Raw genomic sequence first — 22498 nt, 5'->3', positions numbered from 1 at the left:
GGTATACCCCACCACTGCTCTCTTCCCCCATCCACAAAGCCTGTCATCTTGTAACAGAAGGAAACCAAGCTGGTAAGATATTATTCACTTAATGACTTCATGCACTGTTTCTGATAAGCTGTTCTCTTTTAGGTCCTTCGAAATATATTCCTTGATGATCTGCTTCATGATCTGTCTTGGTATTGCAATTAGTCGGACTTAACCATAATTCCCTGGATCCTTTTCCTTCCTTTTCTTAAAGATGGACACTATATTTGGCCTTTTACAGTTATCTGAGACCTCACCGGATATCCAAGTAATCCGTAACCTATTCTTTCAGTACTCTGTGTCACTTATCTCCTTGAAATACTTTGCTGCTAACTGCATTCCACGTAGTAGCTGACCTTATTCATGAAGACTTTAAGTAAAAAAAGGCATTAAATACTTCAGAATTCTCCATCTCTTCCATAAGTAGACTGCCTTCTGCACTCAGTTAAGGACGTACACTTTCCTTGGCTATCTTATTTATCTTTGCATGACTATAAACAATTAAACAATCTGCAAGAGAGTGGAGAATCAAAAGCTTCAGTGCTCGGTTGTCCTTGACTCTGGGACTGTACTTGCATATGAAGGGTTAATGGAGAAGTACTTGGGTGTCAGATTTAACCTGCTACCCATTCTGTAGCTTATCAGAGAAAATCACAAACTTTTGTGCTTCTAATTTTCCCAACTGTAGTTAGCCTCTCTTCCAATTTTTTTTCTGTTTTGGATTTTTTTGTTCCCCTTTGAATTTAGTCCTTTGGCCTGAATACGGCTAATTAATAAAAAACAGCTCACTCGCCGATCCTGAAGGAAAAAAACCCAACTTGATAGATAATATAAAGTATCCTATGATGAGTTTTCCCAATTAACTTTTAATTGTTCAATTCAATCGAACAGTTTTCTATCTCAACAAATCTGAAGTATAGTTATAAAAACATGTAGGGCCAGGCATGTTGTTGAGTAATAGTAGGATTTATCTGCTACATCAACAAGCACTCTACACATTGATAAAAACAAATATTTAAATAAAATACAGGTGGTGGCATTTTTTGTCAACACAGTAATATAATGTTTTGCTCAGAAAAAGGATAATTAATAGTTTGTAGATGCACAGTACCTGTCCAGACCTGAGACAGAGACCCTCTGGGCCTGTTTGCTGTCTGCCTCAGTAAACACAAATCTAATGACTTAATCAGTAACCTCATCTAACTAGGTATAGGAAAGCCACAAAGGCTGTCTTATTGCTCCAGGGAAGAGATTTCTGTTACACAATAGATGTGTTCATAGCTGAAATATCTTTGATAGTATTCCTTCCACAGATATAAAATATCTTCAGTATAAGAAGCATCTAAAATCATAAGCACAAGGGGCTACTTGTAGCAGCACTGCAGTTGTATGGCAGCTCCTCAGGTTTTGTTACTGATTTAGAATCTGGGACAGGTTTGCAGGAGACCCCTTTAAATGAACCTTTGGGAGCATGCTTGGGCAGACTGCTGTGTGAACCTCAAAAGACCTATACCTCTGGCTGGAAGCCATCAGAAAACAAGGGGGGTTTGTCTGGTTTCAAGTGGACACTTGGAAAGATGTCAGACTAAGACATATGTTTTTGCTTCAGAGCTTTGGGTTTGAACCCAAGTGAATCGGAACTGCTAAGTCACTACCTGAAGCAAAACTAGAAAATAGACTGGCCTGAGTCTTGCCATTTGAAACCATACCTGTTCTAGAGCAAATGTTTGCTTTCCCAGACCCCACACTGAAAACAAAGCCTTAAATCTGCTTGAACCCCTGATTTTTGGTGTGTCATTTTTTATTTGCTTTTGCAATTCACTGTTTAAATGTCCAGTCTTGCTAAGTGCTGTTCTGGACAGACTGCACCAACTTTCAACAGTGCATTTGAGAAATAATTGCATATGAGTGTGGACTGCTCTGCTCCACTGAAACATGCAGAACCAGGGAAGAGGGGTCAGGAAACGCCATTGTGAAGTTTTCCCATGATTGATGCCTCAGATAAGACAGATCCAGAGGGTGCAGATTAGGTAAAGGCATGGCCCACTATTCATGGGTCAAAGAGGACTTAGTTATTAAGACAGAGGCACATAATTCAAAATACACTTTTTTCAACTACACTTTTCTTTCCATCCCTAGCATAAGCACTTTCACAGTTGTGGGCCCACCCTGGCAAAGCCCATGGTGAGCATCCCACTCTCTTTGCAGTTCTGAAGAAAGAAAAGCTCCGGACTACCAGACTTTGAGACAGAAAACACCCAGTTATCTAACCCACGCCTCACAGGGAGTCTTTATCCCAAAAACTGAACCCTCACAGTATCTTTCTATAGAGTTTTGTCCAGCTTAGTTTTAAATTATTCCAGTCCCTTACATTTCTAATCTGCTCCTGAATATAATGATATAAAAAGGTCTCATTTCTTTTATATATGCATAGGCTATGTAGATTATGTTGTTTTTACAGTTGCAGCAGTGTAAGGCTTACCTTTCCAGCCTAGTAATTTTGCTATCAGCAAAAAAACCCAAAACAAAAACACAAAAAACCGGCAACTTGCTGAGGCAGTTCGTGAAAAGAAACCCCTGTCATTAAGGCATAACTGAATAATGAGTAACTGCATGCAGTACATGACATTCTGTGGTGATAGGACTATCCATTATGTGATTACAATTAAACAGTCACTAAATCCCTCTATTCTGATCCTTGTCAGTGGACAAACACTGGATTATAAATCCTTCAGTGCCTTGTAAACTGAAGCCCAAGGACAGTAAATCTTCAAGTCATTTCCTGAATTGTTGCATTCCTGAGAAACTTCCAGTTCACAAACCATAAATGTGAGCAAAATTCCCTCCTCTTCACTCACTCCAACCCAGGACCTGATCCTACTCTCACTGAAGTCAACTGAAAAAATGGTTGACATCAATGGGCATGCCCAGATGAGCATGGTCATCCAGTATGTGGTGCCACAAACTTGTTTGCAGTGCCACATACTGCACAGTCTGGTGTTCTCCATGCTGCAAGGGTGTTCTTCCTGAGCATGTGCTGCTCCATTTTTTTCTGCGCATTTTTCTGACCCCTGGATATCTGTGGAAAAAAACCCAAAGGAGCGCAGCATGCACTGCTTTAAAGAGGAACTGGGCCACACTGCTCCGCCCAGCAGGATCGCCATTGATGCATCCCCAGGAAGCCCCCAGGTAAGGGTGGCCAGCACAGTGCTGACCCCAGTCTCCCCTACTGCCCCTGGAGTAACTTGCCACGTGCCAAAGCACATGTGGTACAGGCATTTCCCAAGACGCACTGCTGCTACTTGTCCCCAGGGAACCAAATGTATGCGTACATCCGGACATGCCCAATGAGAGCAGGACTTTAGTTAGACCATAGTAACTTGCCAATGTCAGCCAGTGTCAACCAGAAACAGATTTCTTACCTCTCTCCACCCCATTCAAAAGATGCTGCAATTCAGTACGACTAAAAACCCTTAACTGTTTTAACAATCATCTCCACTTCTTCCATCATGCCAAGTCCTTCTTTATGATTGATGTCCCATGAACATAAGATACTGAATCCAAACTAGACTTGTAAACATCAACATAGTTTGTCTCTGACACAGTTCACATTATAATTTGCTTACACTGAACATAACACAACACTGATGTGGTTATCTTGATTTAAGGCTGTAATCTGCCAAACCCTTGGTCACATGAGTAATCCCAGTGTCTTCAATGTGAGGAAGTGCTACTTGCATTACTGCCTGTTCTGCTTAGATGGGCTGGAGAGCAAGGGCCAGAGTCTATTCCATCTGTTACACACATTAGTATGACAACCTGCTTGAGTCCATGAAAACTGTTAATACAAAAGGAAGAGGAAGATCTACCCACCTTATTGCTTTTTTGTGACTCAGTCTTAAGGCTTAGATGACAGTATATTACAAAAGTAGATGCATTGATTGGTTTTTAGGACTCGAACAGGGTGGAAGAGAATCATGCTTAGGGGTGTATACAAAGTGCTCTGTGCACATTTTACAGTACTGCAATCTAGAGCGCTTTTTTACAGCACTGTAAAAGTTACAGCACTCTTAAACATGATAGAACTGCACTGTTTGGTGGGGGGGATTGTAGGGGAGGTGGCCCCTAAGCCTCCCTGCACTTCCCAGGCTAGGAGGCAAGGAGAGCTCTGCAGCCTCCTGGGGCTTCTCCACTGGTCAAAAATTTGACCAGCATACAGAAGTTATTTAAAGTACTGTAGGTTGCTAAATGGCTGTAAAATACAGGAATTCAGATTTAATACCTCATTTAGCAAGAGTTAATTTAAAGCACTGTACCCATTAAGTGCTGTAAAGCCGTGCACTTCTGTTAAGTCATGCCAGTAAAGCGCTTTAAATGGCAAAAAAAGCAACTTCTGTACTTGGTGTCTACATCCTCTAAGGCACCGAGTAAGTGGAATAGTATCTGGCTCCAAAAGCACAGCAATAAAAGAGCACAAGGAAAGCTACCTGTGTTCATCTTCCAGCTTGTTTAAAAAGAAAACTCTCTGTGCACACAGGTAATAACATTTAGATTTAATTTGGAAACTGGAGCAGAACCACTACCAAACCATCTGCCAGCAGACTTCAATGAAACAATGTTTCTTAACCTTGTTTATCTCATCAATTTTGTAGGCAATAGCTTGATACTGAGTTCCTAGTAACCTGCATTTCATTGTAAGTATTATATTTTCAGTAGTAACAGTTATTAGGATTCAGTCCTAGGCAGGGCTGAGCAGAGGAGCTGTGGTCACTATGAAACTGCATTACAGAGATTTATGAAGGAATAAAAGTTTACACCAGTTGGTAGAAACTCTAGGTTTCTACCACAAAGCTGGTGCTTGATTTAGGTACACTAAAAGCCTCACTGCTCTTTCCCCAGGTGTGTTCTTGCAGGGACAGACAACTTTGCCCTTTGACCTTAGAAGAAAACAACATGAAAAAAATCACAGCCCTGGTATTCCAGTATGACTTTTGTGTTTGTACTAATGTCCAGGTGCAGCAAAGGACAAGAAAGCAGTCAGAATAAGAATAGGAAAGAATCAGAATAAGCAGGATAGAATAAATGTTTTTGGAACTATTGGTACTAAAATAACAACTCTTTTGTGTTTTTAAACATAGGTGAAATCTGTCACAAAAGGGCTCACAAAAAAGAGGGGTGACAAGTCTGTAGGAGGAAAAATCTTGTTTGAAAAAATTCAAATAATTTTTGTCTTCAAACTCCTAAGAATAACATAGTAGAAAACAGTTCATTAAACCGCCTTTGGCACGTTGACAAGCAATCTGAATGTTGGAATAGGAAACACAAGTAGAAGCCACTTAAAAAACAACACAAAAACCAACCACACACACACATCACCCTCCTAGATTTAAAGAAATACCAGGTGAAAGAAATGAGGCCAGACATTACTCAACAAAAATGATGCAAAGCATAGTCAGACTCATTGTGAAAGATAGGCTTACCAAGATTACTGATAATATTTAGCATGATTAGAAAGAAACCTGGGTTTCCAGCTCTAATGAAGTCATGAAAAATACCTTTTTAATTGCTAGTGTATGGTGTCAGCTGAAGATAAACAAAATGGGGCACCATAAGAAGCCATTAAGTGATAAAACTACTAGAAAGTGAATGAGGAACTGTACAGTGTAAAAGTGACCAGATCAGACTTGAATCATGGCCAGCGAGGAGGTAACATAAGTGATGTAAGGTTTTATTCACAAGGGTGACAAAACACCGTGAAATAAAGGTTCCCCGGGGCCCCCTGCCAACCTGGACTGTTGTGACTGGACTCCATGTGCTGTGCGCGAATAAACTCCTGAGCAATACGCTCTAGAGTTTATTCATGCATATTAATCATGTGTAGATACACCTATAATATATGAAGCTGCAGTTATGAAACACAAAGCTGTGCCTCCTCAAAAAAGTCACTCTTCTCTAAACAACAGAACCCCTCTGGTAGGAAGGATTTCCCAGTTACAAATACCACAGTCTGGCTAAGCTTTCCCCAAATACATGAGATCCACATGCAGAGATTCGGCTGTACAGTAGAACTGAGGGCAAGATCAAATTCTCACTCTATCATTTTGGGTAGAAAATACCCACACACAAGACAACCAAACAGGACCCATTATGCCACTGTGGACAACACAAGAAGTAGTGTTTCACTCCTTACAAGTACCTACATGTGCTTGTAGGAAGCAGAAAGGAATTAATCATGCAAAAGTGACCCTCCCCCTGGGGCTGGGGAATAGCCTGAGCTTACTTTCTACTGACCCCCAAGTACCCCTTGCAAGACAAACTGCAGCAAGCAGCATCTTGTGGCCAGATAACCAAGGTAGCATTCTCCCCCCACCCTGGAAAATCAGCACACTGCCACTCTTAGATGGTTTGCAGGAAAAAGGCATTCCTACTAATGTTTAGACATATTCAAACTACCTCAAACATTTCCAAGCAAGAATTCTGCCCAGGTGAATTTAAGTTCCCGGTATTCTGAATGCAGTTTTTTCCAAGAACTTTTTAGTCAAACATAAAAAGAATACCAAAAATCTAAGAAATTCAGAGATGAGTTTCCAATGAAACAACAAAAATTAAATCACAGAAACACAACTGCCTGAATTCTGTCCTCATGGCAGAAAAATGGCAAGGAAGAAGGAAACGTGATTTCTTTTAGAGAGGTATGTTCCTAAAGATCTTGTCTGTGGATAATTATATTGCATGCCCCAAGGGAAAGCTACCTGACACAAAATAGCTGTATTACACATCTACACCATAGTGGGCACGCCTACACAAAATGCTAACTGCGCAGTAGCTGAATCATACTGTGCAGTAGCGTGTTACGGCACAAACAGTACTAATATGCTACTGTGCGGTAGTGTCACTAAAAAGGCATTTGCCGGCATTACTGCACAGTAACTCCGTTTTTATACAAGTACTAAATAAATATACAGTAACTGCTGTGCAGTAGCATCTTGCATAGATGCGCCCAGTAAGGAAGTGAGAAATCCTAGTGTAGCTAGTAGATATAAAAGAGAGCATGTCTCCAAAATAATTCTAGTTTTGAAAATGGTGAACTGGAACAATGAAACGGGAGCCATGAGAAATCAAGGAATGCCAATTACCACATTTATCCTTAACGGTTTCAGCTTATCAGTGACCACAGAAACTGGAATGTCTTATCTTATATAAAACTGTGAGCAGTCCCCAGGGGAAATAAGTGGCTCTACAAATAAATGGTCTATAAAATAAGAGACTCCCTTGGTATATAGGCACCCCCAATCATCGTTAAGCAGTGTGTCATGACAATATCCCAGAGTGCTTAGTATCTTTCAGGATTAGGCCCTGCAATTCCACCAGCCAGGAACTTGCATGAGGGAGTAGAGCAGGACACAAATTCATCTGCTACAGCTCTCTCCTCTCATTTTCTCTCCAGCTGGTGCAACTTTAACTACACGTCCTAGAGAATTACCTAAATGCTATTAGACACTAAACTAGAACGTCTACAGACTGTGAAATATGACACGTGGATCACAAAAAGCAAAGATGACTACAATGACAAAGCACAAATCTCAGGATTGGGACATATGCAGTTATAAAACCAATTACAACATTTAGGTTTTTTTATTGTATCATTTTGATACATTACCAGCAAAGGAGGGGTGAGGTTAGGCTTGTGTCTTTTCAGAGGCAGAGGGGTAGGTACTTTGGTTATCTTAACTAGACGTTTCCATCACATCAAATATTTGGATGTCTTAAAAAGTACAAATTTAAGGTCTGAACTTCCAGGGTCTTTATGTGTGTTCTTGAAACATGTACAGAACAACAATTTAAGAGTCTATATAACGATTTTTGCATGGGAATTTTCCTACTATAAATCTCTTAAGAAATTTGTTAAAAGCAACTTCTCCCCCATAGTAAAACCACAGGATTTAACACAAATATAAAAAAAATAAAGATACTGCTAAAATGCTAGAAGATTCATTAAAAAAACCCTAATATTTTTCCCATCTAGTGGAAAAAATTACATACAACACAACACTTCAGGAAAAAAACCTATATAAAAAAAACAATACAACCTCCAGTTAAAACATAACAAAGAAACCCAAATGCATAACCTATCCATGACGCAAGTCATTTCTATTTTGGAGCCATTTCAGTAACCAGCTAAAGAACGATTAAGCAGGATGGTGATTCAGTTCCTTCCTCAGATGAGCACCGTGTATGTCTACAGATGCAGCTGTAGTATGGCAAAGTCTTGTTCGATTTCATGCTAAGGACAGGAGAACAGCTGGTCAGCAATCTAACTCTGACTTGTAGCCTCAGAAGTAGCAAAGACCTGGATCGAAAGTCAAGAATTGCCTCCCTCTTTGGGATACTGTTCTGACAGTACAATCTCACAACACCAGCCATTAGCACCCTAAGTGAAAGCTTCCTGCCAGGATTTGGCTGTTCCAGTAGTTTTCCTTCCAGGATCTCCTCTGTTCCCCTTTCTATTGCATCTTGCTGTGGGAGACCTTCTATTCTACCCAATATCCTGGGATGGATTAATAAACCACACTTAGCAATTCCAGTAGCTGTGTGCAGGTCCCTAAAATGTGGTGGGCATACACAGAAGATCTGCCATCCTGTTACACAGGCCAATCCTCAGACGGACTGCACACCTTTTTCTTAGGTTCAAATAGTTTTGGTAAGTACATTCACTTCCTTTTTTTCCTTCCTGCATACCAGCAGTCATTGCTATTCTTTGGCCTTGTCTACATGAGACACTTACTGCACAGTAGCTTATTACAGCTACATAGTAGCTTGTCACTACTGTACAGTAGTAATGAGCTACTGTGCAGCCAATGTCACCAGGAAGCCGTCTGGGTACTTGGGTATGCAAGTACTAAATGACTGTACAGTAACAACTCTGCAGCCAGCGTCTCATGTGGACACGGCCTTTTGGATTCAGTCTTTAGATCTCATGAGTTAGCTGGGGGATTTAGTGACTAGGATAAAATTATGCTGTCTTCTTTCCCCAGTCCTCCATGACAACAGCTGCTCTGTATGGAAGCAGCTTATGATAGCAAGAAATAGTATTACATTAACATATACACAAATATATATGTATGTATGCATATATGTATGAAATGGAAAACCTAGGTAGCCCACTGATACCAAAAATATGGACTGGGCAAGAGTTATCGTTTTAAACAGACAATGCCTCCAGATCTCTATGTCTCAAAGAGCAAATCAGAAGAGGGATCACCACCATGCAAAACCAGTGGAAGAGAAACAAAACATGCACTAACATCAGACATACAACAGGCAAGTAGGACAGCAAATTTAATACTCTTATGCCAAGTTTAAACACAATAGGAATTTAAAGGAAATTACTCAAGAGTAGACAAGACAGAGAAAACACTTAGCATTCTCTGACTCCCAAACTGTATAAAATGATTTTTGAAAAATAAAGAGTTCATGGAAAATTGAATGACTTCAATGTTTATATTACTGAGCCTGAAAAACAGGAAGGCAGAAGGAAAATGTACTCCTTTTAGAGGTATACATTCCTTAAAATCTTGTCAGTGGATAGCTGTTTTGCACAGAATCACAGAAAGTTAGGGTTGGAAGGGACCTTAGGAAGTCATCTAGGTGCTCAAAGCAGGACCAGCTCCGACTAGGATCATCCCAGCCAAAGCTCTGCCTAGCCAGGTCTTGAAAACCTCCGAAGATGGAGATTCTACCACCTCTCTGAGTAACCATTCCAGTGTTTGCTACCTTCCTAGTGAGAAAATGTTTTCTAATATCTAACCTAAACTTCCCTTGTTGCATCTGCCACCAGTCATCTGCCACCACTAAGAACAGTCTAGCTCCATCCTCGTTGGAACCACACATCAGGTAGTCGAAGGCTGCTATTAAGTCCCCTCACAGTCTCCTTTTCTCTAGGCTAAATAAACCCAGTTCCCTTATAAACCTCAGTCTTTCCTCATAAGTCATGTTCCCCAACCTCCTCACTATTTTTGAGGCCCTTTGCTGGACTCTCTCCAATTTGTCCACATCTGTTTTGTAGTGAGGGGCCCAAAACCAGATATGGCCTCACCAGTGCTGAATAGAGGGGAATACTCACTTCCCATGACCTACTGGCAACACACCTAACAATACAGCCCAGTACGCTGTTAGCCTTCTTGGCAATAAGGGCACACTGCTGACTCATATTTAGCTTGCTGTCCATTGTAACCTCCAGGTCCTTTTCTGCAGAGTTACTGCCCAGCCAGTCAGACCCTGGCCTGTACAAGTACATGGGATTGTTCTGTCCCAAGTGCAGGACTTTGCACTTGTCCTTGTTGAACCTCATGAGATTCCTTTTGGCCCAATCCTCCAATTTGTCACTCGGAATCCTAGCCCTACCCTCCAGTGTATCTACTACTCCCCCCAGCTTAGTGTCATCTGCAAACTTGCTAAGGGTGCACTCTATACCATCTTCCAGGTCATTGATGAAGACATTGAACAAAACTGGCTCCAGGACTGACCTCTGGGGCACTCCACTTCATATTGGCTGCCAGCTAGACATTGAGCCATTGATTACTACTCCCTGAGTCTGATACTCCAGCCAGTTTTCTATCCATCTCACAGTCCATTCATCCAGCCTGTCCTACCTTGGCTTGCCTGAGAGAATGTTGTGGGAGACTGTATCAAAAGTCGTGTTAAAATCAAGGTACACCACCTCCACCACATCCAAGGAGCCAGTCATCTCATCGTAGAAGACAATCAGATTGGTCAGCCATGACTTGCCCCTGATGAATCCATGCCAACTGTTCCTAATCACCTTTTTTCCCCACCAAGTGCTTAGAAATGGATTTCTTGAGGATCTGCTCCATGATTTTTCCAAGGACTGAGGTAAGGCTGACTGGCCTATATGCCTGACTGCCCACATCAAAGAAAAGCTGCCCTGACAAAATAGTTGTATTTCACATTTAGACCACAGTGGGTGCATCTACATGTGAAATTAATTTGACTGAATAAATTCTGGAGCAGTTTGTGCCACAGGTTATTGCTCCCTGATGCCATATAACACATGAGCCCAGAACTGTAGCATGTTGAGCGAGATCAACACAGCCCCAGCTGGCAGGGGCGCAGCGGATCAGGCTGCCACCCCAGGGCTGCTCCAACCCAGCTCGGAAGAGGGGCTGCCCCTGGAGCACAAGGATGCTCCAGGGTGGGGCTAGCCAGCAAGCAGCCCCCCCCGAAGCACCCTCATTCCCCAGCCAGCCCCATCAATGTCTACATGTGTACTGTGGTACACTAAATAATGGTGCCATAGGATAGTGCTTGCGTGCAAAAGTACTAACCTATGTCAGCATCTATTAGTTTACTGTGGCCTCATAAGGTCTCATGTGTAGATGCTGAGATGTTATTGCAGAGCTAATTAGGCAACTAAACATCTTGTGTAGATGGGCCCAGTAAGAAAGAGAAAAATCCTAGTGTAGTTAATAGATATAAGAGAAAGTGCATGACTCCAAAATAATTCCAGTTTTGAAGATGGTAAGCTGGAGCAATGAAACAGGAGCAGAGAAGAGCCACATTTATGAGCAAAAATATGGAGCAAAACAGTAGATGCAGTGAACTCCATGCTCACTCCACACCATGGAGCCCATTTATTTGCTGAGGTTACACTAATTCCTAAGCAAGTGATCCTCAACCTTTTTAGACTTGAGGCACCCCTCAGAAAATCCTAGCTCTTAGCTTTCACTCTTTTTTGACTATGGAAAAATAATAAAACAATTTTTCTGTTACAAAGAACTCAAAAAGACCACACAATATTGTTAACACAATGGATACTTGTGTAGGAACCTACTGAATTTGTGGTGGAAGTGGGGTGCACAGCATCTCCTTTAATCTTGCAGGTCCCTCCGTGTGCCCTGCTGCCGCTGCCTAGTGGAGGGGCCCCAGTGCTCAATGCTCACTCCTGATCAGCAGGGAAGCAAGAACTGCAGTTTTAAATATGGCATTGTTTTTGCCTCCCTACTGGTCAGCAGCAAGCAGCGGGGCAGCTGGGGCCCCTTGGCCAGTCAGCAATGGGAGGCAAAAACAGTGCCATATTTAAAACCATGGTTTTTGCCTCCCTGCTGATCAGAAGCAAGCAGTGAATGGAAAGCAGCAAGCGGCAGGGACCCTCTGCCGATCAGCGGCTAAGAGGCATACACAGAAACCTGCAAGATTAAAGAAGCCACCGCACACCCCACTTCTGCCACGAATTCAGTAAGTCTCTACCTATGTGAGATGTCTGATTTTATCTTGTGAACTATGTTTGCACATCTAACAGTGCTAACATTGCATGGCACCTTGTAGCATGCTTAACAGGATCTCAAGGCATAGCCAGAGTGCTGTGGCACCCTGGTTGAGAATCACTTCCCTAAGGAACTGCTGGAGGGAAAGTATATTTCTGGAAGGTGGAAGGGAGAGGGAGCTTCTGCCCAGGATTTAAGTGCACAGGCAGTTCTCTCCTACATGAACTGTATATTATATTGGAGCTGCTGGACAGAAATGCCAAGTTAGGGAGTAGGTCGTTTCCCTCCAGATGTCGATCAACTAGAGGAAACACTTCAGCCCAATACTCCAGTATTCCCCCATCGGGATTTAGATTTTGGGACCTTTGAAGCCCTAAGTAACGTTACCAGCATTAACCAGATCAATCCTGCAGGAACATCACTGGCTAACATTTTAGATCTTCGCTTGAGCAAGAAAATAACCACAATAAGTTTTTCCTGAAGTATCTGCTCGCTTTAACAAATATTTTTTAGACTTGTAAGGTTTTTTTTGTTTTTCTCCTCATCCTGTAATCACCTCAAGTCTTATTTGAACCTTCTCTCATTCCAGTGCCCATATTGGAATATGTTAAATCAGCACGAGTTATAAACAACCAGCTTCCAGTACACCTTCCAAAGTGTTGCTATGGGTTGCAGTGAGTTTCCTGTTCAGGTTGTATATGTTGACTCCTATTGTAGACACTAATCCAAGAGGTTAGTAAATAATTCTCTTTCCTTGCTCTCCTTAGTACATTTAGAATTTGCAGTGTTCCCTGGTTATCCAAAATGTTATTTGCTTGACTTAAAGAGCTCCCTAATTAAGAGATTAAATTCCCCCTTATCTTTTTTCCCAAGCCAGGAACAAAGGAGGCCTCTGTTTCTTCACCACGGCAGGTATACTTACACAGGTTTCTTGCTGAATGCACTGCAAGGCTCTCTTGGCAGGGACAAGGAAATCAATTAGACACCTGAGGCCATCTCCTCGATACAGCTTTTCAACTATGCTGAAAAGTTGCCACAAAACAGTGGCAGCTGTCGCCTCGAAAGGCGGATATAATGAAGAGAGCGTGTTCTGTATATATATGTCAAGGGATTCAGAGTCCTGTTTAACCAAAAAAAAAAAAAAAGCAACCTGTCAGTAAAAAAAAATCACGAGACATTATAAAACAACAGAAAATGATTACACTTCAATACAGGTATTCTTTCAATTGTGTACTCTTGGGTGGCAACATTTTTCTTATCTGTATATGCCTAACACAATATCACACTTGGCAGAGGGGTTCCTTGCACCAAATTTGTACAGTAGCTAGAAAAGTGTCTTGGTCATTTTTGAAGTGGTAGTCCACACTCATTCAATCTAATCTCCATTTACCTCTTTGGAAATATTAATTCAACTCAGCCACTGCTTAGAACTAGATTTGCACAAGTCAAGCAAGTGCAGTCATTCATCCAAATATGAAATACTGGCATGTTAAGCATCAGAAAAATTGCACTGCTCTGAGCTATGCTATCTTCTGAACCCTTGTTGCAGAAAGGTCTTTTGCCTGCATTTTAATTCTTAAACACATTTTAAATACATTTCTGATAAAACAAATGGAAAAAAGTGCTCACAGAATGACATGCTCTGTCTTACCTATATCATTATACCTGCAACAATGGCTTAAAAATCAGCAAAGTGGAAATATTATCTTACATTTATAATAATACAGTATAAATAATGATCCTGGAGTGCTTAAAACAGGGGAAATAATACATATCTTCAAGGATTTCAGTGCACACTACAAGAACACCAGGGGTAGAGTTAAGGTAAAGAATTTCCTGAGAAAATATTTTACTAGTATTTCTGGTGGAAACAATTAAGGCTTAATGTCCAGCTCAGCAGTCTCCAACCTTTTTAAGGTGAAGATCACTTTTTGAAGTAAAGGGCAGCTCAGGATCTACCACCCCTTCCCAGAGGTCAGTCTGGGGAGGTAGGGGGCAGATAGAGGCCCCCACGGTGAAGACCACTGGCCTAGATTACACAAAAATTACCAACAATGAAATCAGAACATGCTTAAAGTATTGCTAGCAGAAATGGAGATCTGATAGCAAAACCTAGTAGTGTAGAATAAATTCCAGCCTTATCAAGCATGAAAAATGGTCCATGACAGCAAAAGGCACCAGCCTCCAGTAAGTCCCCTGCCGCATTGCTGCACAATTCCTTTTTGCTGCCCCTATCTCCAGCCCATATGAACTGAGCTGCTGTCCCTATTCAGAACCCCTTTCCTAGCTTCTGAAAACTATAATGAATTAAGAGAGCTGGTTAGCTGTGTTAGTCTTAAGCGAAACAGAAGACAGGACCAGGTGGCACCATAGAAACCAGCTCATTCGGAAAGGAACAAGTTTTTATGGGTGGTTGCCCATGAAAGTGTATGCCTTTCCAAATGAGATTACATAGACAAATAAGGCTGGACCTCAAAAGACCATCTTATCTAACCAGGGATGAAACCTGCAACGCCAGTGTTATTAGCACTATACTCTAACCAACTGAGTTGAATTAATCTCTGTAATGAATTAAGTCCTTTTTGTCTTAATACGTTAAATGCTCTATGTGTGTGTGAATATACAGAGCAACTCTGAAGAGGGATGTTCATAAAGAAAACACCACTACAAGTCCCATTTCCCAAAAGAAAGATGCTGAGAGGAACACATAGGGAAGACTGGAAGAAGATCTGGAGACAATAAGGACAACCTAAGGAAAACACGCACACACACACAAAGAGCAAGAGCTAACTTGAGGAGAACAAATACTGCGGAATACAAAAGGTACAGAATTGAGGATGATGCAAAGGTATTTTGGGAGTCCCAAAGCTCTAACACACACGGGGTGCCACAGCAAAGGGGAAAGGAGAAGAAGGAGCTGCCAGCCAACGTGGTTCTACTCTTCTTTTAACTGCCAGTGATAGGCATGGAGTAGACAGAGCACCTCACACCACTGCCTTTACTGGAGGAAAGAGGAGGGATGGGCTGTTCATAGTGGAAATAATGGGGTATAAGTATACTAGACTCCTGGGATTTTTCCACCTTTAAAGCTCAAATTACTCCAGTCATCTGAAACATAACAAATGCAGTGCATTCTTAGATTTGTGCCTTCTTCATATTGACAATTTTTCTATCATAGATGGTGTGCAGGGCAATCAGCTTTGGGCCCCACACTCTTTTGGCTCAGGATCCCCAGAATTTTTAATCCACCCCTGGCTTTCTCAGACCTGAGGAAGGGCATTTGGTACTTGAAAGCCTGCCTAACATCTTTCCCAATGATGCAGTTTGTCCTACGAAAGACATCAAACAAAACTGTGCTTCCTGAAAATGATGGAAGTGCTCAAATGCTAATGCAAATCACAATTTCTCCTTTTTCACAGTGCTGAAGAGACTTGGCACATTTTTACAACCAAGAATTTGGAGCCTAATGAGACCCTCACTCATTCCACAATTCGTCAGCTGCAAAATTTGCTACCATACCCAGCCTTTATGCTACACTACTGTGGTTCAGACAGTAAATCTGTCCTCTTCAAATCTACCCTTCAAAACATTACATTTCCAACTAATACAGTGATCAGGATGACAGTGCACAGTAACATGACTGAATTGATGAGTCTGCAAACCATCTGGAACAACAGCTCAGAGCCACAAAATCACCTTTATTCATCTTAATGGGTTGTTGGAAATCTAGTAATAGCACTTGAAATGCCGACATTGAAACATTTCAAGCTTATTTAAGCAGGAAGGTATCCAGTTTGTTTAACCTTTTCTCTCTCCTTAAATCCTTTCCACATTCCTCATCTCTTGCACCACTTGAGAAGGGTCCAATAGACACATGATCTCTGACAGCTCCTGTGACAGCCCTTTAGTAGAGGGCAAAGGAACTATTTCATCTGCCAAGCCCTTACATATACTGAAATGCAGTGCCCCACACCTGCAGAAAGAGTGCAAAGATGTACATGCAAGAAATCAGTCATACACCTGCCAAACTAAGTATTTTATTACAGTTTTGTAGACAGCACATAGTATTTTCATTTCTATCCTCAAAGGAATCTTCAGTTCGGCTTAAAGCCTCTATTTTGGAATGAAGACTCGACTCTCGGAGTATGCCTTTATCACAAATACACTGGTCTTGAAGAGCATCCTCAAGAAACACAGCTGCGTCCACCTAGTCCTGCACCAAATTAAAAAATGGAGAGGTTAATTTGGCCTTGAATGCCCCCCTGATGGCACCACTCTTGAGCGCTCTCTCCAACATGTCCAGCACTGTTTGGAAGGTCTCTCTGACAGCTTCACCACTTCATTTTCACCTCATCTATGGAATGGGAGTGGAGAGTAGGAGGGCATGGTTCTCAGCAGTGCTCTGAAATGCACCATGGAAGTAGTGCAGACACTTTTTGTAAAGAGACTGCCTCTTGGAAGCTGTGACAATCAAGGGCCAATGGTGGTGAATGGCTCCATTCAGCTACAGCAACAGATTTCCTGCCAGTTTTGTGGGCATTCCTTGGTTGGAGAAAGACTAACGTGTTCTCACTGAGGTTTTAGGCAGTCAGCTGCAGTTCTTATCTGTTGCTCTTCGGCAGAAGCTACAACCAGAGGCACTGAATGTCTGTACACAGTCTAACCTTTGGATTTTGTCTCAGTGGTAGGGGGGATGGTAGGTCTTGGGTAGCCTCCACTCCTCCATACTCTTGCCTGAACGTATGTGTTGAAGGTCTTGATGTGATGGTTCCAAGACTGTTCAAGCAGATTCATCAGGCACCTTACCAGACCTTACACGTACACCATGATCCAGAGAATTGACAGTTGCCTACATCGGCTTTGAATGACTCCCTGCCCAGAAGCTGAAAAGAGGAGGCAGTTACTGCTTGGAAATTCTCTGTCAGAAGTAGATGGGCAGAGAAAGTGCCAGAAGCTGATTAAAAGACAAGTTTTCTATGGTGTGGGACCACTTTCAGGAAGACTGACAGAGGTAGAAAGCTAGAAGGGATACCATGCTGGAAGGTTTGGACCAAACCCATGATTCACAGAGATAATGAGGAGACACTGAAGTGGAATGTGCTGCAGACAGTTTGCTGGTCAAGTTACTTAGACAAGTAACACTGGTGTAGGCTGAAAGGAAAAGTACTGTATTTACCTGAATCCAAGATAAAGTGTTTTTCCCATCCAACATGGAGAAAAAAAGCCCCTCATCTTTGATTCAAGCATAAGCAGGCGGGTAGAGGTTCCAGTGGCTGTGGCTGCAGTCCAAACCATGGACAACTACTGCCACCTTAGTTGGGGGGGGCATGTGCCCCCCCCAGCCAATCGTGCCAACCAGGGGGTGGGGTCCCCTCCATAGCCAAACTCGTCAAACAGGACAGGAGTCCCCTGCAGCCAATCGTGCTGACCGGGAAGCGGCCGCAGCGCCCCCAGAAGTGGCAACGGCACTTCATTCAGCGCTCACACTCCCTGGCTAGCGTTTGCAGGGTGGGCACTGGCACTCCCATCGCCTAAGCGGGGAGCACAGCCTGTCAGTGTGTGCACATGCTGATTGGGGGGGGGGTCCCTTAGGCTGATCCTGCCAACCAGGGGTGGGGGGTCCCCTGCAGCAGATCCTGCTGCTTGTGGGGACCCCCTGTGGCCAATCGCTGCAACTGCTTCTGAGAGTGGCTGTGGCTGCTTCTGGAAGCAGATGGCCCTGGTGCTTGCAGGGGGGGCATCAGCACTCCCGCCTGCCCATCGCCTAAGTGGTGAGTGAGGCCCATCAGGAGGTGCACTGGTGTTCTCAGGGGGTGCATGTGCACTTCCTTGTACCCCCTACACGTTACCACTGACCATGAAAGCCCCTGTACCTAGTAGTGTATGGGGGTAGAAGTTGAGCAGAATAGCACCTCACCATTGCAGACCTTTCACTGTTGCCAAATGGCAGCAATGGCTAACATGGCTACTTGACAGCTCCCCACTGACATGCTACTAGGGCATTTCTCAACCTGTGGGTCACGACCCAAAAGTGGGTCACAAGAATATATGAAAGAGTCATGAACAAGCTTTAAAAATGGAACAGTGGTCCCCATTTTCAAAAAAGGGAGGAAGGCGGATCCAGGTAACTATATGCCCTTTAGTCTTACCTCAGTCCTGGGGAAGGTCTTTGAGAAAATTATCCAGGAGTACATCTGTGAAGGAACAGCAGGGGAAATTGCTCAGGGGCAACCAACATGGGTTCATTAGGGGCAGGTCCTGTCAGACCAACCTGGCTGCCTTTTGCGACCAGGCCTTTTGGACGCAGGTGTCATGGTGGACATAGTCTTTCTGGACTTTAGGAAGGCCTTCAACACTGTCTCTCACCCCATTCTCATCAAAAAATTAGGCAACTGTGGTGCTGATGCCTACACAGATGGGTTGCAAATTGGCTAGAGGGCCGCACCCAGAGAGCGGTGGTGGATGGGTCATTTTCTACTTGAAGGGATGTGGGCAGTGGAGTCCCCCAGGGCTCGGTCCTCAGGCCCATACTGTTCAACATCTTTATCAGCGACTTGGACAAGGGGGTGGAAAGCACCTTGTTAAAATTCACAGATGACACTAAGATGTGGGGAGAGATGGGCATGCTAGAAGGGAGGGACAGGCTATAACTAGATCTGGACAGGTTACAGGGGTGGGTGGATGAGAATATGATGGGATTCAATACTGATAAGTGTACAATACTGCAGCTAGGGAGAAAGAACCAGCAGCATACCTGTAGGCGGGGGAACTCCCTTCTCATCAGTATGGAGGCAGGAAGGGATCTTGGAGTCATTATTGATTCCAAGATGAACATGGACCGCCAATGCGAGGACGTGGTCAGTAAGGCTAACTGCACCTTGTCATGCATCCATAGATGCATCACGAGCAATTCCAAGGAGGCGACATTGGTCAGGCCACAGTTGGAGTACTGTGTCCCGTTCTGGGCACCACACTTCAGAAGGGATGTGGACAGCACTGAGAGGTTCCAGAGGAAAGCCACCCACATGATCAGGGGGCAGCAGGGCAGGCCCTATGAAGAGAGGTTACGGGACGACCTGTTCAGCCTCCACAAGAGAAGGCTGAGAGGGGATCTGGTGACTGTCTATAAACTTACCAAGGGGGAACCTGCAGGGAATGAGAGTCCCTGTTCCCCCGAGCACTACCAGAAGTAACTAGGAATAACGGCCACAAGTTGATTGAGAGTAGGTTCAGCTAGACGTCAGAAGGCACTACTTCACAGTCAGGGCAGCCAGGATCTGGAACTAACTTCAAAGGGAAGTGGTGCTCACTCCTACCCTGGGGGTCTTCAAAAGGAGGCTAGATAGTCACATAGTCAGGGTCATTTGACCCCAGCTTTCTTTCTTGCCCATGGCAGGGGGTTGGACTCAGGTCTCTTTCGACCCTACCAACTATGAAACTATCAACAAAATTTTTAAAATGCATTCTCCTTTAAAGGAGAAAAACATAGGAAACCATGGCTTTTCCCTTGCGGGCTATCTGCTGCTAACAAAGCACATCTCCAGGAACTATGGGCACCTAACCACATGCAGAGAGGCTGCTCTGACACTGTAATTACAATGCATAAGAGCAGACTCGATTAATCAAATCTGCTGGAGTGGTAATTACTGCACTCCAGCAGACTCCAGCATCACGTGCATCAGTGTCCCTGTGCCAAAAAATGGCAACTGTGGTGTGTCCCCACGCCAGCATTTTTTAGTGGGGGGAAGCTGATACATGTGATGCTCTGGGTGCTTTAACTAAAGCGGCTCTCAGAGCCACTCTAATTAAAGCATCCCCCACACCTCCTGTCTCCTGGAGCACATCTATAAACACCATTTGGTCTTACACACAGTACACATGCATGTGGCTTGTGAGCTAGGGGTTAGTCTTAACCATTTTAATGAAATATTTCCTGATCTGAGCACCTCAAAAATGCATTAAATTGGTCTCCTAGCTCTTGCATTACTTAGTGGCTTCAGCACAATAAGTACTTCTCAATGTGTAGGTGCACAACTCAGATAAAACAGATAAACAAAGCACTTATGTTGGTACAGACAGCAAAAGTGTAAAACACATGGATTAAAATTGCACTTGCTGAAGCTTTCCAGAATTTCAAATTATGATACATTGAACTATCCAACTGGTAAATATATTGCATTTTAAGTGCAGCGTATAGTACTGCCAGTTCATTCTGGTGTGTGTCTCCATGATAAGCATATACAGAAAAGTAGCTGCTATCTACCCCCAGAAATGCTGCAGTACCATCCTACTTTAATGGTGTCTGGTATGCGACCACAACTTACATCAGGGGTGTCCAACCTTTTTGAATGTGGGGCCGGATCATGAACTTTTTACCACCCAGTGGGCTGGTGAGCCATATTCAAACACCCTCTGTCCTGGGCCAGAGAGACCCTGCCTGTGTAGCCCTACTGCACCTGCCTGTTACTGAAAGGTTCATGGTAGCTGCTGGTGGGCAGGGGCAGGAGGGACCCATTCTACATCCAGCCAGCTACTGCCCCAGGGACTGAAGGGGAGAAATAAATAGCTCCACACCCCCATCCCCTGAGCAGCGCAGCCTCACAAGCCAGAATTGAGGGGGGCTGGAGCGAGGCGGCCACTGCACCGCAGCCCCTCACCCACCTGCCCGTACAGCCCCGCTCACCGTGGTGCCCGGCTACCCATGCATGCAGCCCCGGTGGCCTCAGCACTGCAAGCCTGGAGCACGGCGTCTGGCAGACACCGGCTCCTGCCGCCATACCCTGCAGGTCATGCCAGGACCCCGCCTGCCGAGGCCCCCCTGTGCTGGCTTCCCACATGCTTCTGGGGATGAGAGGAGGCCGGCCAGGTCGGCACCAGCCAGCAGAAGTGGCCACAGAGCCATGTGCCGCTCGGGACTGACCAGTGTAGGCAGGGGGAAAATGCAGCTGAGCCCCTGCTGCTCCAGCCAGGCTCATCCTGAGCGGCACATGGCTCCGCCGCTGCTTCTACTAGCCGGTGCAGATCTGGCCGGACTCCTCCCGTCCCCAGCAACTTGTGGGAAGCCACCTTCAGCCGCATGCTACTCCGAATGGGACGGACCCAACCAGGTCAGCACCGGCCAGGGAAAGCAGCATGCAGCTGAAGTCAGCTCCTCACGTGCTGCTGGGGATGGGAGAAGCCTGGCTGGGTCTGTACCGGCCAGCAGAAGCGGCGGCTGAGCCGTGTGCCGCGCGGGATGGGACGAGCCCGGCTGGAGCGGCAGGGACTCAGCTGCGCTTTCCCCCTGACTGCACCGGTCAGTCCCGAGTGGCACATGGCTCCGCTGTTGCTTCTGCTGACTGGTGCCGACCTGGCCAGCCTCCTCCTGTCCCCAGCAACACGTGGGAAGCCTACTTCAGCTGCGTGCTGCTCCAGATGGGACAGACCCACCCAGGTTGGCACCAGTCAGCAGAGGCGGCAGCGGAGCCGCGTGCCACTTGGGACTGACCGACGCAGGTAGGGGGAAAGTGCAGCTGAGTCCCTGCAGCTCTGGCTGGGCTCATCCTGTCCCAAAAGGCATATGGCTACTCCTCTATCCACATACACCACGTCCGCAATGTCAAGCTGACACCGTGCGTGTGGGAACCTTGTCCCTTCCCCAGCCCTTCAGCAGCCATTAGGAAACAGTGTTTACTTTCATGTTACATCACAGCACCGTGGGCCACAGAAAATGCTTCAGCAGGCTCCATGGCAGCCAGCGGGCTGTATGTTAGACAAGCTTGGCTTACATGAACATTATACAAATCATTAAAGGGTGTAAGACTCAGAATTCTTACCTGAAGTGTTTTTTTGTTTGTTTATTTATAGAAAAAGAGTGTATCCTAAGGAAAATATAGGAAAATAAATGAATTTTCACCGTACCCCACTTCAGTCTGTTGTTCTTCATGGCCCTCTATTATGTTTCCTAAGTTGCTCTCTTTCTATTGCGCTCACCTTTTAATAAGCCAGAATAGTGAATGATTTTTTAAATGTATTTTTTAAAAATTATACCGATGTAGGCATCAGTGCATCTTCCACAACCTGAACTTGTTGCTTTATAAGACATGTCAATAGTCACCTCTAGATTATCACACTTTTATGTTTTACACTGACTGACCCTCCTTGATATTTTCTTACCTGGAGCTAATGTGTCTTTTGTAAGCCACCCT

The 22498-nt window shown here is 44.2% G+C and overlaps 1 protein-coding gene across 1 annotated transcript in view; it reads right to left on the bottom strand.

Moving 5' to 3' along the window:
• The window catches only part of COL15A1 (collagen type XV alpha 1 chain), a 175735-nt gene that overhangs the window by 118077 nt on the left and 35160 nt on the right, over positions 1-22498 (bottom strand). The window contains exon 2 of the mRNA XM_019536236.1: positions 13234-13431. Coding sequence (XP_019391781.1) covers positions 13234-13431 — 198 coding nt within the window. The remainder of the gene's footprint in view (positions 1-13233; positions 13432-22498) is intronic.

The sequence above is a fragment of the Crocodylus porosus genome, unplaced genomic scaffold, assembly GCF_001723895.1.
Source record: "Crocodylus porosus isolate Cpor-Errol unplaced genomic scaffold, CroPor_comp1, whole genome shotgun sequence".
Taxonomy (NCBI): domain Eukaryota; kingdom Metazoa; phylum Chordata; order Crocodylia; family Crocodylidae; genus Crocodylus; species Crocodylus porosus.
The sequence above is the reverse complement of the archived record's forward strand: the minus strand, read 5'-3'. Positions and strand labels throughout refer to the sequence as shown.